General features: G+C 36.3%; 2 protein-coding genes across 3 annotated transcripts in view; both read left to right on the forward strand.

The window, feature by feature from the left end:
* Positions 1 to 588: 588 nt before the first annotated feature.
* On the forward strand, positions 589 to 3,287 carry LOC102691588 (C2 calcium-dependent domain-containing protein 4C). The gene has a single exon (XM_015366374.2). It carries the CDS (start codon positions 589 to 591, stop codon positions 1,930 to 1,932), a length of 1,344 nt encoding a protein of 447 aa, XP_015221860.1. The 3' UTR covers positions 1,933 to 3,287.
* A 2,022-nt stretch (positions 3,288 to 5,309) lies between these two features.
* vps13a (vacuolar protein sorting 13 homolog A) overlaps positions 5,310 to 17,032 on the forward strand; it is a 72,778-nt gene continuing 61,055 nt past the window's right edge. Inside the window, exons 1-5 of one of the 2 annotated variants that reach the window (XM_069187325.1) lie at positions 5,310 to 5,505; positions 12,927 to 12,970; positions 13,277 to 13,319; positions 16,188 to 16,283; positions 16,891 to 16,992. In XM_069187325.1, the coding sequence (XP_069043426.1) occupies positions 5,406 to 5,505; positions 12,927 to 12,970; positions 13,277 to 13,319; positions 16,188 to 16,283; positions 16,891 to 16,992 (385 nt within the window). In that variant the 5' untranslated portion in view covers positions 5,310 to 5,405. The remainder of the gene's footprint in view (positions 5,506 to 12,926; positions 12,971 to 13,276; positions 13,320 to 16,187; positions 16,284 to 16,890; positions 16,993 to 17,032) is intronic. The other variant, XM_069187324.1, reaches the window with a different exon arrangement.

Here is a 17,032-nt window from a genome sequence, read left to right on the forward strand (position 1 = left end):
GTAAGTTGCTTAGATTTTTTATTTTTGTTATTGGTTTCCATCATTTTTAATAAAACACTGTTCAAGACATAGATTTTGTTAGGTCATCCCACAACAGAATGGTAGCAGTGTAACACAATTACAGTGTAATATTACAATCTAAAAATAACAAAGTACCATTTTATTATTGTTGTTATTTTTCAGACTTTTTTATCTTCTTAATGTGATGCTTAGGTTCTGAGATGTATGATGTTTTTCCCATTTGTTAAAAATGATCTTGCTTTAAAAATAATAAAACACTTTAGCTATTTTTTCATGGTTTTAAAAATGGTCATGGTCAGATTATTGGACAAAATAAAAATCCAGAAATTTATATTGCATATCTACATACAGTAACACAACAAAAAAACAAATACAGTATAAGCAAACAATTTTCAGCAATGCATTTTTAAATTTACTATACAGCAATATGTGTCGCTTTTTTATACTCTATATACTATACATACTGTACATGTGACTATACATACTGAATATATACTTATCTCAGTTCTCTTGTTTTGCAGAGTCTCTTGATAATTAATTCTCAGAAAAGAAGACACTTCGGGTGAAATGTGGTTAATTGATAAACTTCGAGAAAGAGTTGAGAACATTCCCCTTGAAGACAACCGAGCCTTCTCGGGTGTAAAAATGGATAGCCCTTCAGAGGCAAATCTCTCGAGCAAGCTGCACAGCAATGTCTTGACTCCTGACACGATTCCTGATTTCTTTATTCCACCAAAGTTTTTTAAACATACTGGAAATGTGGAACATCTTTCAGCTAAATGTAAGGTCAGCCTCTCAACTTCTAAAAACAATCTGAAGAATTTAACGAATACCCACATCTTTCACGTGAAGCCAGAAAGTTACTGCAAAAATAATGAAGGCAAGGACCTTGTGAAGCTGGCTAATCAGCTTTTTATACAGATAGAGAAAGCAGACGACTGCACTCTGGACAATATGGAGAACACCAACAAAAGCAAACAAAGAGACCTAATTTCTTCTTTTCCATCAGTGCTGTTACCTCACACAGCAGCATGTTTCAGTCTGACAGGCTTATATGAAAGTCCTAACACACGCAGAAAAGAGTCCTTGTTTCACACAGACTTTGCAAGCTACGCCTTACAGAGGAAACAACACATAGCCAACAAAAAGTTTGCGGCTCCAAGATCAAGCAGCCACACAAGCTCTACAAATATTACACACTCACTCAAGAAGCAGGGGACAACAGAAAATAACACCCCTTCCTCCAATGAATCCTCGCCCCACAGCACCCCCGTGCTACCTCGATCATTTTCAGGCACCTGTCTCTTCAAACTGTTTGGGCAAGAGAGTTTTCTCAAGGATATTTCCAGATCCAGTTCGAAGCAGTCTCTGGGAGGGAACAGCTCCTTTTCTACTGATGAATGTAGCTCTGGTGATACAAGTCCATGTACCTCAGAAAAGTCTGAATCAGAAGGAAAATCAGAAGCTCCAGGTTGTTCCCTTTCCCCTCCAGTGCTGTTTCCCCTTGACCTGTTACACTGCCAAGAAAAGCTACGGAGAGAGCATATCATTCCTCTTCAGGGAAGGGGCTGCATCCGGCTGTCATTAGAGTATGATTCTAGTAGCGCCACAGTCCGAGTCCGCGTGGTTTCAGTGGAGAACCTGTATGATTGCAGCTTTGAGGCAAAACACATTAACTGCTGTGTCATTGTCTGTCTCGTCCCAGGCAAACAGCAAAAGCAGCACAGCACCATAATCAAAAACAGCAAAAACCCCATTTTCAACGAGGACTTCTTTTTTGATGGGGTTACAGAAGAAGATCTCCAAAGTATGTCCTTGAAATTTAAGGTCATTAACAAAGCCTTCAGCCTCAAGCGGGACACACTTCTGGGTGTTATCTCAAAGCCTCTTTCCCAGTTATTGCCTTTATGAAAACAAAATGTGCAGATATTCAATACAACGTGTCCAGCATTCATGAAAAAGAAGGACACGTGACTCCTTTTAATTCATATGTAACAGTTCTGAGGATGTTTTATTTTCTTAGTATTTTAAAGTATGTGTGAAGGCTTTTGATTCATCTACACGCTATTTCAGAGTATTTATGCTTTTGGAATCTTCCTTATTGAGTATTTATTATGTTCTAAAGCTCCTTAACATAACATTTCCTTCCCCAGGGATGTATTGAATGTGAATCTGTTCTTTATGTACAGTATGTTATATTCATTTAGGAACTGACATACAGATTAGGTGGGTACACCTGATACTAAAAAATTGAGTATACCCTTTGATAAAATACAAGGGACTGATTTACACACCAGAGGTGAATATAAATATATTTTACTGAATTATATTTATTATCCCCACAAATGTTTGAATTTTACTCATCATCATTAAATAAAATGGAATAAACCAGAATTCATTTTCTGAAACTAGCAACTACAACTTTTCTGTGTCATTGATCCCTTAGATGCTGGCTTAACACATGCAAGTTCTTGTTTTCAAAACACCATTTGTTGAAAAGATGACAATAACTTCTCACAGAATTATTCTTTAGTGTTTTGTGATTCTGGACAAGATTTTTTTCTCGAGTTGTCATTTGGTAGAAACAGCTTTTAAAGCACAAACAAGCATGTTAATACTGTATTAATCTTCACTCTTGGATTCTTATACAGCTGCTTTTTTGAGTCGTACTTAAAAACAGCCTCAGCTTCACTACTGCCACTTGAGATAGTTTTTGTTAAAACAAGTAATAGACTGGACTTTACCAAGGAACTGAACGTATGATGAGCACTGCTTCGAGCTAAGTAAGCCACTAGCTCAATTATGTTATTTTTCTTCAATTGTCTTTCAGGCAGAGTTCCTTACTATTTTCAGACTTAATTATATTGCTTCTTTGCAGACTACTTGCTCATTGCTGTCTAAAGTAAACTGCTCATCAAGAGCCAGTTGTGCTTAACAATGTGTTTCTGACTACATAAAAAATGAAGAAAAAATCGTATAAATACAGTATATACTGAGAGGTATTAGAAATGCAATAAATGCTACTGGCTCAAATACTTATTTGAGCATTTTTAAGATAGTTTTTTACCACCTTTTCACATGTAAAAGTGTTAAGAATTCTGTCTGCCTCAATATACTTTTTCTTTTTTTTTCTGGTAACATGGTTGTACGGCCCAGTTATGTTTCCCTTATGTATAAATGTGTCGTGCTGTGTGTGATTTTGTACATTTAGCAAGCAGACACTTGTGTGCAAAACCTTCTGTGAATCTGACTTCAATTATATTGTAGAGGAGAATAAAATCATATTTACAGATATTTTCTGTTGTGTGCTACTTTTGCAGACAATGGATAACTGGCATTGGTTATCAATGAGTTCTATAAGCAAATTAAATTAATATAGTATCCTTGAAAAATAAACAAATGACTTGAAAATCTTATTTGGGAAAATCTGAAAACATTTCAGGAGAGCGGACTGTGAAAGAATAAAACAGAAATTAAGAGAATGAGAATGGAGTAGGATAAGCATGAAATTTGTAGAGAACAGATTATTAAAAATTAAAGATACTTTGCTAGATCCACAGAACAAATTGATCCTGAGAGTAACCTTATCAAAGGCTAGAAAGCTTTAAAAATCACTTTAATAAATTAATTCAGACAAATCAGCAGAAAGATTGCAGTTAAGAAAATTATATAAAAAGAATTAGGGCCAATTAGGGAAAAGGAGTATAATAGATTACAAGCATGGGTAAAAATGGATCATCTAAAGCCAAAGAAAAAATGTTGCAATGGTGTAATATATTTGTGTTGGAGTAAAATACAAATTATATTGAGGCTTGACAAAACTAAACCCGGTAGACCATCTTACTTCTAATGCTGTATCAGTGTTACTTCATGTAGCAGTACGGAAACAATAAAGAGAAGCAAACATTGCGTGGCCTCAAGAATCTAGACGAAAGTCAATAAAGAAAGGTGGGTCCTTGACAAATAACTTATAGCTCCAGTCCATTTGAAAACCAACATTATATTCTTTATCTCTGCGAGTCTAAAATATCTGAGTCCTTTCTGAGAACTATCACATTTTCTTAATTAAAAACCATTTTGATAACTTGCTGCCCACACAATGAGAGCACTTTGAACACTATACATTTCTTTGTTCCTCTGGTACAGAGCTTTGCAAGGGTCCATGTAATTATTTGTCATTTACACTCTGATGCAACCACCTTTCAAAGCTCTTATATATTGTACTACCACATTATTATTGCCTGTTCTGTTTATTTAGCATGTGCACTGGATGCACTGGATGTTACCTGACCTAAAGCTTTTAATTTTGCCTCTGTTTTGCAAATGTATTTGAACAAAGAAAGATGCTGATAAAATTCTTATGATCATTTACAACCTTGAAACATAGTATATGAAAACAAGATAGTAGAAAATAGTGCTGTTGTGGAAGGAGAATGTACCGGTATTTTTGCTTATTGAGGTTAATACAAAAAGAGCATGTAGTCATATTAGACATTTGTCATGAGGTTAAGTGTTTTGCACAAAGATACCCACTTACCTTAAGGTCAGGGTTTTAAAACAGACGGCTGGCATTTGGGTGCAAGTAGTGAATTCCCAGGATGGCACAGATACCTGCAGAGGGGTTTCATGGAAACTGTTGACTGGAGGAGTTGTGACTGCCGAGATATAAGGACTATCCCGCCGCACTTCAGTTCTCTGGTTTTAAATGTAACACAGTTCTCCAACTTGCCTTTTAATTGAATTGAATATCTCTCAGCTGGTGCTTTGTTGTGATGGCAATGTAGTGACAGTAGGATCCAGACCCGGGGTGCTATCTGCAGGGTTTCCTCCTACAGGCCCTGGTGTGAATGTGTCCGTCTCAGAATTATTCTGAACAAAAAAAAACATTAAAAGCAGTTAAAATAAATTAAATAAAAACCGTGTTTGACTCATTGGATAGCACCGTTATGTTTATATTTATATGCCCTAATTTCTCCCAGTAAAGCAATCGTTTTGCTGCAATATCTTCATTATCCTAAACACACTATCCTGATGGGTACAGAGCGTTATAACCAGACATGTGTGTTTCGTTACTAAACATCGTATTAAATATTTAATGATTTATTGTAGTCTTTTAAAGACTGTGAACATTTTAATTTTCTTCATGCGACGTTTAGGCTAATTTCCCAAATTCAAGGCGTTTGGATCTTCCAAGTCCACCAGCAGTGTCAACTTCGTTAATCCGTGAACGCGCGTGCCATGTGGGACGCGCGTGCCCAATTCAATGCTCAGTGCCGACTTCGCGCATAAGACCTCCTCTCTAGTTCCGGTGTGGTTATTTCAGGAAATCTAGATAGTTTCGAGGTTGGCTGACAACATGGTTTCTGTGGAGTGAAGACAGCAACATGGTGTTCGAGTCTGTGGTGGTTGACGTGCTGAACAGGTTTCTCGGCGACTACGTGGTGAATCTGGACAGCTCGCAGCTCAAACTAGGGATATGGGGAGGTAAAACTACATGATATGTAATCGTCTGTGTCCTCAGCGTTTCCAGAGACATAGCTGCTTGCCAGCTGTCATTATCACTGCCGCCGATCGCAGTACAGTGTATAGCCTAACGAGTTGGCCACTTGTATTACTAAGTTTGTTTCACTCTGCATGTGCCCATTGTTCCCGTATTTTAACTGTTAATTTCAGACGATCACAGTGTGAAATATCTTCCATAGATCCTTTTAAATCGGTATGCATTCTTGCCGTCATCATCACTAGTTAACATTGGGCACGCCTGTTTACGGCAGACCGTATTATAATGATAGCAGTGTCTACAAAATACATCTACTGTAGCCTTTCCAGCTCTTTACTATTTAAATGAAGGTTCACAGGATACATTTTGTTAGTGGAGGTGAAAATAAAATCAGAGTCCGAGCGTCTTGTCTTGTAATGCGAAGATGTGTTTGAGATCACGACTTTGAAGCGGCGTTTTCCTCACCCGGCCCGGGGAGTTAAGGTCACTGGAAATTAATTGCTCTGGTGGCCCGGGTGTTGAGCGAGGTATAGTACTGTAACGTGCACGGGAGGAAAAGACGCCAAGTCACCGTCCGAGCCTTTGGCTTCTGTTTTTTATTAAGGTTAACATGTTACTTTACACTTCCCTCGCCTATTTCGTCAGTGAATGGTTAGGCTAGTTAGGTTTGCATTCCTGGCTGGTGTTCTTCGACTGTCCATCCTAAATATATCGGGGATATACTGGGAGTGGGTCATTCTGCATGCTATAACCGCACCCTTACAGTGCGGTATCCTCCTGTGTTACTTAAGCTACTTCACATTGTGAAACTGACTGTACATAATCCCTGTTTTTACGGATAACAGCCACAGAGTAACTGACGTTATTGTATGCCCATCGCTACATTCTGTATGTAGTTCCAGCCTTATAGTAGTGGTAGTAGTCGGAGTGATGTTAAACTTGATCTTTTTAAGATTACTATGTGTGTTATTATAACAATGGTCTTAGCAGTTGTGCTATTAATTACTTTGTCTGTGGTTAAACATTGCACACTCTCTTTAAAATAGACGTGTGAAACAATATGTGCATTTGGAAAAATGTCCTTGATCTGTGAACGCAAAGATGCGTGCCTTCACATGTTTTGTTGGCATTGAGGGACGTTCTTTGTTTAGAGAAAAGGTGAAATATCAGGTAGAGAGTTTTTGAAGATTTGTCTTGGTGTAATGAAAGAAAAAACTTGTCCTGTTTAATATCCTATATTAAACAATTATCCTGTTGTTATGTAGTAAACAGGCTTGAGAAATGGACACACCACAGAGGCCGTTTGTGTGGCATTATCCGCAGCTGTAGGAAACGTAAATTGAGAGAGATGGATAGATTTTTACCAAGATAAGTAAAACAGAAAGTGTGCGAACATTATCAACATGAGTACTGCACATCCACTTCCCTGTGTCCTGTATGAACCAGAATGGAGAAACAACAGCACTGTTCCTGTTTAATTGGTATTCTTCTTATAGGTTGATTTTTTTTATGACAGTTAAGATGTTTGGTGTATTATGCTGTGCTGGAAAGCTGTTATAAAAGAGAGTGATTAGTCAACTTTTTGTATTAACTGTTAACTTGTTATTTAATGTCTTAATATTTGCCTCCCAGCTGGTCCATATAGGATAGACTCTTGTTTTAAGTTGTGCTGCTTGTTTTAATACATGGTGCTTTGTGAACATGTCACAGTGCTTGCATTGTTGAATAATTAACAAGCTGTTTTTATGTAGAAACCTTTACAATTTAATGTTGCTGCTCTAAACAGCTAACTGCGTTCTGTAGGCAGACCGTGCTCAAGTATACCTACAAGGAGACTCTGAAATCCTATCAGGCTGCATTAAAGAGGCCTAAAGCCAAGAGATTTCAATGGAATCAGCTTGGCGGTGTGCATTTATAGCACACCAGTTTCAAGTACATTAATTGATTCATCTAGCACAGGGCTAAGAAACCATGCTGGTGCATTAAATCTACCCTACTGTGAAATGCTGATGTTATTTAGATGAAGTATTTTATAACAGGACAGCTTCAGTCAGTTTTCTTAAGTGGTTCCTTCTGCTTTGGAGAAGAATTAACCAATACAAATTCAAATTAGCAAAATATTTGCTGAATACACTGTGGTGTGAATTACTATTTGTGGGTACTGTGTCTGATAACCCCAGTTGTTTACTCTGGTATATAATTCAAAAAGTGCGAAATGGAGTCTGTACATCTCGCTTTTGAACAGAATTGATCTTTCATTGTGAGTAGGCTCTATGAAACAGTTAGACGGTATTTCATTGCAAATGCATAAGTACTGTACCTTTCATAAATGGTAATACTCCAAGAGATCTACAGCAGAAAATTGTTTTTCTTAGTTTTTTAAACCTGTAATTTTAACATATGTATAGCTAAAATTATTTTCCTTTTAGTGACCACATTTTGCCAGCTGGTTAAGTGTTTATACAGTACATACTGTATGGACATATTTTGTATAGCAGTTAAATAATGTTTGTATTTTCACTGATTTTTAACAGGGCAAAGTGTTGTGCTGCACTGAATTAACACTGTTGTTTGTTAAGCTTTTACGTATTATTTTAAACTACATGAACAATTATCATTTTAAGAAATCTGCCATCATGCCTTGCAGAATTAAAGCATTTGCAACAGAGCCTAACGTGTACAGCTACCCTCTTTATTTAGAATTACAGCTCTCCAGGTTCCTGTGCCTGTTCTCCCCGAGTCCATCTCGGGCTGTGAAGCAGGGGGATATTCAGTACTGTGCAGTGGGTTTGGTGCTTTGCTTGTTGCTCCTGTGCAGACTGGGAACTCTGAGCTCATGGCACAAGTCCAGGGGTCCAGGCACTCTACAATGGCAATGTAGAGTGCTACAATAGCACTCTACAATGGCAATGCTAGACCTAGAAATACTGTTGATTTTCAGGGGTGCAACAGTAGTAAATCTCTGAGCACTGTGTCCCAAAAACTACCATGCAGTAAATTAAGAAAGAGAAAACAAAGGGTGCTATTGTGAAGCTTAGAAGAAGTGAAGTGGTTAACCGAGCAGGGAAAAAGATATGAAACATTTGTCACTGTGGTAACGAAGCTTTCCCCTGTTGCCATCATATTTGTGTTTCTAAAGGGTGCTCACTTTGCTAAGGTAGGGATTCTGTCAGGAACATGAGTGTGGTGTGGAAAATAGCTGAGCCAAGAGCTTCACAAGTATTGCCTCTGTTTTGACTCATGAGTATAATATAATACGTGAGACAGTTTCCCTGATAGGGTCCAGACATTAACTGGCTCCACTTAGCTGAAACACAGTACATCATAACTTAATGAAGTTGGGATTCAGAATGTACAGCGAGCGGGCGCCAGTGATATTTTACAAGATCATAGGAAGCTGGCCTTTATATTAACACCCTTGAAATTCATTTTTGAGTGACTTTCAACTAATCCTGTCAAAATAAAACAACCATGTATTTGATTGCTTATATACCAGTGCATTCTATTAATTTAAAAAAATATTTTTTAAATATGACCTCGCTTAGATACTCCATACATGTTTTACATTCATGCTTTCTTAGTGCTGAGTGTACTCATCACGCAAAACACCAGTTTTAATTAAGTTCAAGCAGGTGCCTGAGTCAGCATGTGTAGGCTGGAAAGGAACAGGTACAGTTTTATTCCATGCAGAAAAGAAAAGAGACACTGTTCTGGCTGTGGAGGCTTCGTCAGGCGTGTCTTCTTCAGTGTCACACACCCTAAACTTTGTCTCTCTTTTCTTTTCAGCATGGAATAAACCTTTACTTGTATTTATGTTTTATGTAGTTCATTATTTTCAGCTGCATTTGTCAAAACCATTTGTCATAAAAATAGAATGTTTATGTTACCTAAATTAAACATACAAACATGAGAAGGGATATAAGTGAAAAAGGTGGTAAGTACAGTGAGTCCAAACTACTTGGCATAGGATGTGGAAAGTTTTCATCTTCCCAAATTCTTTGGAGTACAAAAAGTACTCCAGTACTATAATTGGTTATGGTTCACTGCAATATTTTATTGTCACATTAGAATAAAATGTGTGTGCCTGTTATTCAGTTTAAGAATTTAAAGAGATAAACTAGCTTACAGTACTGTAGCTATGTTGTAGTGTTTTGAGGTCAGATTTCAAAGTTCCTTTTATGTTAATTTTTTAGCATGTGCATGAAGGATGAACATTTGTTTGATCACTTTATAAAAGAAATAGCATTTAAGCTCTTGAACATGGGCTTAAATGTGTTGTAGTTATGTGAACTTATATTAATGTTCTGAGTAGTATTGTTGAAATTCATTTTGACATACAAGTGAAAGAACCAAGGAACATACTCATGTACATTTGAATATTGTTTGATAGAGATGTAACTTCCTACTCAAGCTCTACTCAATTTCTTAATTGTTTGGTTATTGTGTTCTGTGGTCTGTTACATTGTGTGCTTGGATTATTTACTACAGAACTATATCTATTATAGCAGCAGTGCAGTGTAGAAAAGCACTAAAAATAATAGAAACATATAACCTTGACTTCTAAGGGAATGAATGCACCCATACCAAGCCAGATCAATGCACTCCATAATATTATGGAACCTCCAGAACTATTCACTGTTGGAACCAAGAACCCAGGGCTGTGGAGCTCTTTAGGTTGGAGCTGCTTGCGCTTTGTCATGAACATGGTAGAGGAAGATTAATCTGATTCTACCTCTGTTCTCCACTGCTGGATAGTTCATTGCTAATGGACTTCGCACCATTGGACAAAAACTTGCATTGCCAAATGAGCTGGTTGTGTACTGCAGCCTGACTATGGTGTCCTGCTCTGGGGATTTCTTGAAGGACCGTTGTTAATCCAGCTGCCTACTCGCCTTGTTTTGCAGTGCAGTCAGTTGATCTGCAGTTCTTCACCTGTTTTATCTTGAGCCTCAAATCAACCGCACTGTTTTTTTCCCCCAAAGTCCCTGAATTGTCTTCTGGGAAGCATACTAGCCATACTGTAATTGTGGACAATCAACCATCCAGTGTTTGTAAACATCATCCTAAGAATGCTGGGATGACATTTGCTTTATTAACGCATGATCTTTGCCGGTGTAGAAGCCCTTACTTCGGGTATGTTTGCTTTTGTTGTCCTGGATTGGCTTTTCGTTCTGTCCTGTTTCTGTTTTTTTGTCCACTTGCTCTGTGGCACATGTGTCAGTAGCACTTATTTGTAGATTATTATAGTTACGTCTTCTGTGTTTGATTATATTAGGTGTGCTGCTAAATTAAATCTAAGAACATTTTCTAGAATCATATGTTACCAGCATCAAGACCTTTAATTACAAATTGTGCACACCAGCATCTAAAAACATTCTACCCCACAGGTCCTATATGGTGCAGTTTTCAGTACTGTAGCAGCAGAGGCTGACAGGACTTAAAGGCAGTAATGTCAGATTCTGGTTTTTGCTTGGCTAAGCAAACACTGTTGCCAGGCAACTAGATCTTGCTTTTCTTGTACATGTTTGCACAGTTTAGAATTTGTAACTGTGAATTTTTTTATAATTGGTGAAAAATGTTATAATCTTCTGGTTTTGTTAAGGACATAAGATTAAATGGTAGAATATTTGGCCTTGAAATGGACCTGACTAATAAGGTATTTTTTAAGAGCTAGTCTCTGGAACTGATGTTTTGTTCCTATGCAATTAATAGTCCCCTCTTTATTCCCAGTTGAGATGGATAACTCAGTGTAGCTAAAATAAAAACAACTTTTGGAGAACAGATGATAATATAAGTAAAGCACCTTACTAAATCACTAGATTACATGCATAGTTTTACACGAGATGCATAAGATTTACATTAATTAGGGGTTAGTATTTTAGTGAAAGAAATGTTTGGAGTTTGTAATAGTCGGTTATAGTCTTCATTCGAGTTTTCCTTCCCTCTGAACTGTGCGGAATTGTTGTTCAAGGTTGTTTATGAGATTTACAGCAACAGACACAGACCTTGAGAAAGCTATCAGTACTGCACATTCACTTAATTTACAACATTATGGTGTAGTTTCAGTTTCACAAGGCTCAGATGCAAAGCATTTTGATTGGTAGTGATGTTTAGACATTCAAATGCTGCAGTATTTTAAAGGTGAATTAATGTGTTATAACTGTTACTTTAAGTACAGCTGGTAGAATACCATAATATCTGAAGTTGTACTGTATGTTTTTAGAAAAATAATACATTTGTATTATTATTGTATACAGATTCAGGATATTGATTAAATGGCTTTGGCTTAATTTTGGTTTACTTGATCTTTCATGACTGACTGCAATGCGTTTATTGTATAAGCATGAAATCACCTCATTAATGGTTAGACATTTGATTGGGCACTGGAGATGAGGTAACGTCACCTGCTGAAATGTCAAGACACATGAACCTTACAAAAGAAAATAACCAATATACCTCAGTTAGCAAGAGAACGAGTCCTTTGTATGTTCAGTACCTTGGAGAAATTCTTCAAATTGATTCATCTTTAGTTGTGCCATGACTTTTGTTTTAATGATGATGATCTGGCCAGGAGTGTCAAATCACTACAGAACTCCACTTGTAGCGATGAATTCTAGGCTGACTTTACAGCACTATATTGCTCAGTTCCTGGTATCTCAATGGCCTCCATTCTTGCCGGTGTATCCTATTGGGAAACCATGCAGTGCACATCCTCGTGCTGCTTGTGTAAAACCAGCTTCTTGCAAGATGAGAATATGACGGTTATGCTCTGGATACCCCATTCATCAGACTTGAGTCTCATGGTAAATCTGTGAGGTTACGTACAGCATCTACTATAGGGCTCAGGGAGCTGTATACAGCTAGTGCTTGTCCAGGCTATAGAAGAGGAAGGTGATGGGACCTTACAAAACAACTTAACCCAGTGCAGAACAAGCTGTGCAGATGAGCAGCTTGTTTGGCTTCTGTTAGCGGCCACACCCACACGCACTACTAGCCTGTAGTTTACACTCCTAATCAGTCCTCTTCATGAGAAAACTTTTTTAGCAAATGGTAATCAGTTTACCAATGTCTGTTCAATAAAATGGCAGTGCACCTGTCACTTAAAAGATTTTTAATTTTCCTGATAATTTTATGAATTTGCTGTAGGTACAGTATAAACAATGTTTTTTAATAATACATTTTATTAGAAAGACGTCTAGCTCACAAATGTCTATATTGAACTCAAACGAGGGCAGTGCTCTCTTGTGGCAATATAGGTCTCTCCTCTCTCACAAAAAGTACAATTTCTGACTTGTCCTAGAGCTGTTGCAGTGGAACAACCGTTTTGATTAAACCAGTCATGTGGATATATTGTGTGGCACTTCTTCTTACACATTTTCCATTTTTTTCCATTTTCTTTTTCTAGGTGATGCTGTACTCAAAAATCTTGATATCAAAGAAAATGCATTGGTAAGTGTTTAACAGTTTTGGAAATAAACAAAAATTGAATATTACACTAGGTCTTGTATTTGAATACACTTGTTGCTTTCTTTTGTCCCAAACAAGTAGATGTGTATGATTCCATAAGAAGTGTTCAGAAATCAAGTGAAATGCATGCAATATCTTTGTTTATTAGGTTTTACTCTGTGTGTCACAACCACTTTGACGATTGATGTATTTAATATTTAATTGTTTTAATTCTTGTTAATACTTTTCTGTCATAGTGACAAATGCTCTTTTTGACAAAAAGAAAATCCCCTATTTTTTTTCTTTCAGAGCCAATTGGATATTCCATTTAAAGTTCGAGCAGGACATATAGGTAAGATAGTTTGGTTGTCAGTAATGTTTTCTTCATCTCAATTGCTTTATATTAATTTTGTTTTGTAACTTTTTTGCAGCTTACATTTGGTAAATTAGGGGAATGCCATTACTTAAAAAGTCTTAAATTGTTTTCAACTGTATTATCTGACTATTTGTTTTCTATATGATACATTTAAAAAAATTAAAAAAAATGTATGTTTTCTTCTTTCAAGAAACATCTGAATATTATCCTCAGGTCACATCTCTGAAGAAATGCTAGCTAGGTTAAATGTCTTCCTACTGTTTGCAAACTCCTACATTCTTAACTGGTGCTGTTCTGCATCTTACTCATGGACTGCGTGTGATCAGTCAATTTAACACCTTTCTTGGTGTTAGACATTTTTTTTTTGCTGGATTGAAATGTGACCTTTCAGGAGCATTGTGAATCTTCAGGGATCTGAGCTTAACTTTTTTAAATCTTTGATGTCTTGGCTTCTTTAAGGGAAAACACACTGGCCTATTCTAGATTTTAGTTCTTTATATATTACCTTTATATATACCCAGCCAGTCGTTGGTTGGATTATAATCCACCATTTCCATTTAAAAAATGTATTAAAATTGAAAAGTATCAAAGCAAACAAACTTCACTGATTCCACAGAATGGTGTGTACCTCCAAAAAGATAAGTTGGGTTATAAATGGAAGGCCATTCAAAACATCTAGGCAGTTTGGTTCTGAGTAACCTATTTATCGTTTGTTTGTTAGGAAATGATTAATGAATGAATTCCACAACAGTGGAAAGTATGAAACTAGACCCCCGGCATTTGCAACACAGAACCCCCAGCACATGAATAAGTGAAATGTTAAGGCTTTTTTCTCCAGGAATATGCTAAAAGAAAAAATCTCTGATAGTCAGTAAGACAAAAAAAGTACATTATAAGTTTAAAAATGATAAATAGTAAAACAATAGCCGTTTATAACTTAATTTAGTCATCAGAGCACTATATTTTTCTCCTAAATGCTTATTATTAAAGAGGATCAGTGAAAATATGTTTGTGCCATTAATGCCAGTATTTCAAAGAATATATTAAGAACATAAGACGGATTATAAACAAGGTTTCTGTTTATTTCATCTAGACAATTTTGTTGCTAGTGATGGATTGATCTCATCCAGACGTTTCTTGAAAGACACCAGCTTTTGATGATTCTGATCGATTGATTCGTGTTAAGGTTAGGTTTAGTTCTTCTGCCTCTCAGTGTAGGACATTTATTTAAGCCAAGTAAGCTGCAATATCTTTCCTTGTGAGCAGTAGACCAAAATAATGACTACAGATTTACAGAATATGCTTAATGGGGTCATACTAGTAAATTGTACAATTATCATAGAGTTTCTTGTTTTTAATTCTGAATGTTTAATTAAATATGCTAGCATTGCTTGTCTTATTACTTCCTCTCATGAAGTTATCTTCATAAGTAAAAAGTAAACACAGAAAAAGTACTGTAACTCTTCAAGACGAGTGTATTGTTTGTGGATTTACTATACTACATAACCTGTCCATAATACTCTACTTGTCTTCATTAAATGTATGTCTTATTATTTTTATAAACTTCGTGAAAAGTTTAATTTACGACAGAGGTAATGTAATACTTTGAAATACATTTGGTACCCTGTTACTAACTATAGGGTTGGAGAACAATCTTTGTCCTTTATACTCCTCATGAGCCCCTTTGATATGAAGTTTAAGTAATCTTGCAGCCTTGCAAAGTTTTATTCAAAGTTCAGAGTGTATGGGTGTTAAAAGGCGATAAGGTGTGATGCACTGTTGATCACCAATAAAAATCACATTACACACTTACTATTATTAGGAAAATAACAGGCAATAAAGAAAACTTGAGCTAAAAATTAAACTTCTACACTCTGCAGGCTTGCTTGCACAAATTACATTTCAGTTTATGATTTATTCATACTGCTTTATTGATTACAGCACTAGAAAATATTTTTAAATAGTTTTTATGTATTATGTGATACAGAACGTAGTGTGAGGTGTTTTCTCTCAGGCTTGCAGGTTTAGTGAATATCCCGATGAGGCTTCTCTGATTCCTGACTAATATGTCAGACTTGTTGCCTAACCCTCTGAATCCTGTGGGAACAACTCCTTAAATGAAGGAGACATTGCATCTAGTATTTCAAAAGACATTTCCATGGGTAGATGCTCTCTGTTTAATGATACACATTCATCATTTGAAGTGTACATTTGTGTGGTTGATTGAAGAAACTTTCACCTCAGGCTATTGACACTAGATTTTTCTTCTAGGATGCTGTGTCACTTTTTATTAATAACCGTGTATAGTGTATTTCTGGTGATTAAGAGCGGTGTATGTTATTTTTTTAATAGTTGAAAAGATGAATAGAAGTGTTCGCCTAGCTTCTAGGTCTCTGCTATGTGTAATTTTTAATATGGGATTAAAATAGAAAAGGAATACATTAGATCATTTCAGAGTTTTAACACCTCGTGATCACTAGTCTAGGTACATGTAAATTAATGTTGGAAGATGCAGCACAGAAAGGTGGAGAGACTATTTAAAGCTGTGTAGGTTGCCTCCGATATTTATCCTGATCTTTTTAATGCATTTCTTAAAATAGTAAGGCATCCTTACAAAATTGGAGAAGTGGACAAATGACCTTCAGTGTGCATTAAAACAATGAAGAAATGCACATCAGAATTCTCCATTCTAAACATGGTTCAGCATGTTCCTTGTTTCTCATGAAAAGTTCCCTTTCTGATGCCTATTGCAATTCTTATGCTTTTTGCTATTGTTATTAGGCTAGATATTTTGTTGCATAACTAAATCCTTCACACAACTTTTAAACGCTTATTGTTTCTCAGGAAAGCTTGAATTGAAGATACCATGGAAAAATCTATATTCTCAGTCAGTGGAAGCCACTCTTGATGGAGTATACCTTCTGATTGTTCCTACTGCCAGTAAGACTTTGAATATAATATTTGTAAACTAATTTCATTTGGTGTCTGTGTGTCGGGAAGGGATTAGATCTGTTACCTTTTCTTTCCTGCACACCCTTGTATATTGTCAGGTTCTGGCACAAACCGGTTTCTCTGCACTTGATTTGATGAGTCTTGTATTAGGAATGTGACAAAAACAAGACTTGCAAAAGAATGTACTTATGAGAAACCTTTTATTCTCTTGAAGTAAATTTATGCAAGAAGGTTGGGCTAATATGTGCCCTATGATTTACTATATTGCTGTATACACAAATACTGAAAATATTACTTTGTAAACAGTATTTCTTTCTTCTGGAGGGGATGCTCTGAAAAAAATAGCATTTACTCATTAACTATTAAGCTTGATACCTCCATGTACTGTCTTTGAAAAGTCTATATGGAAAAAATAAATTTCTTATAAAAATTGATAGCTTCCAAAGAATGGGATCATCAGATGACAAGTTTCAATTTATTTTTCTGAATAGGAGTTTCAGATGTATAATGTATAAAGAGCAATCAGATAGTAAACTACATACTGATGTTTCAGTTGCTTTGGTACTAATCCCTATTTTTAATACCTGCCTCTTAGGTATAAAATATGATGCAGAAAAAGAAGAGAAACAGTTACAAGAGGCGCGACAAAGGGAGCTGCAAAGAATTGAAGACACTAAACTGAAAGCAGCTGAACAAGGTAGATTTTCGGGCACTGAAGACGTTTTGATGCTTTGTGC

This window comes from Lepisosteus oculatus, chromosome 3 (genome assembly GCF_040954835.1).
Source record: "Lepisosteus oculatus isolate fLepOcu1 chromosome 3, fLepOcu1.hap2, whole genome shotgun sequence".
Lineage (NCBI taxonomy): Eukaryota > Metazoa > Chordata > Actinopteri > Semionotiformes > Lepisosteidae > Lepisosteus > Lepisosteus oculatus.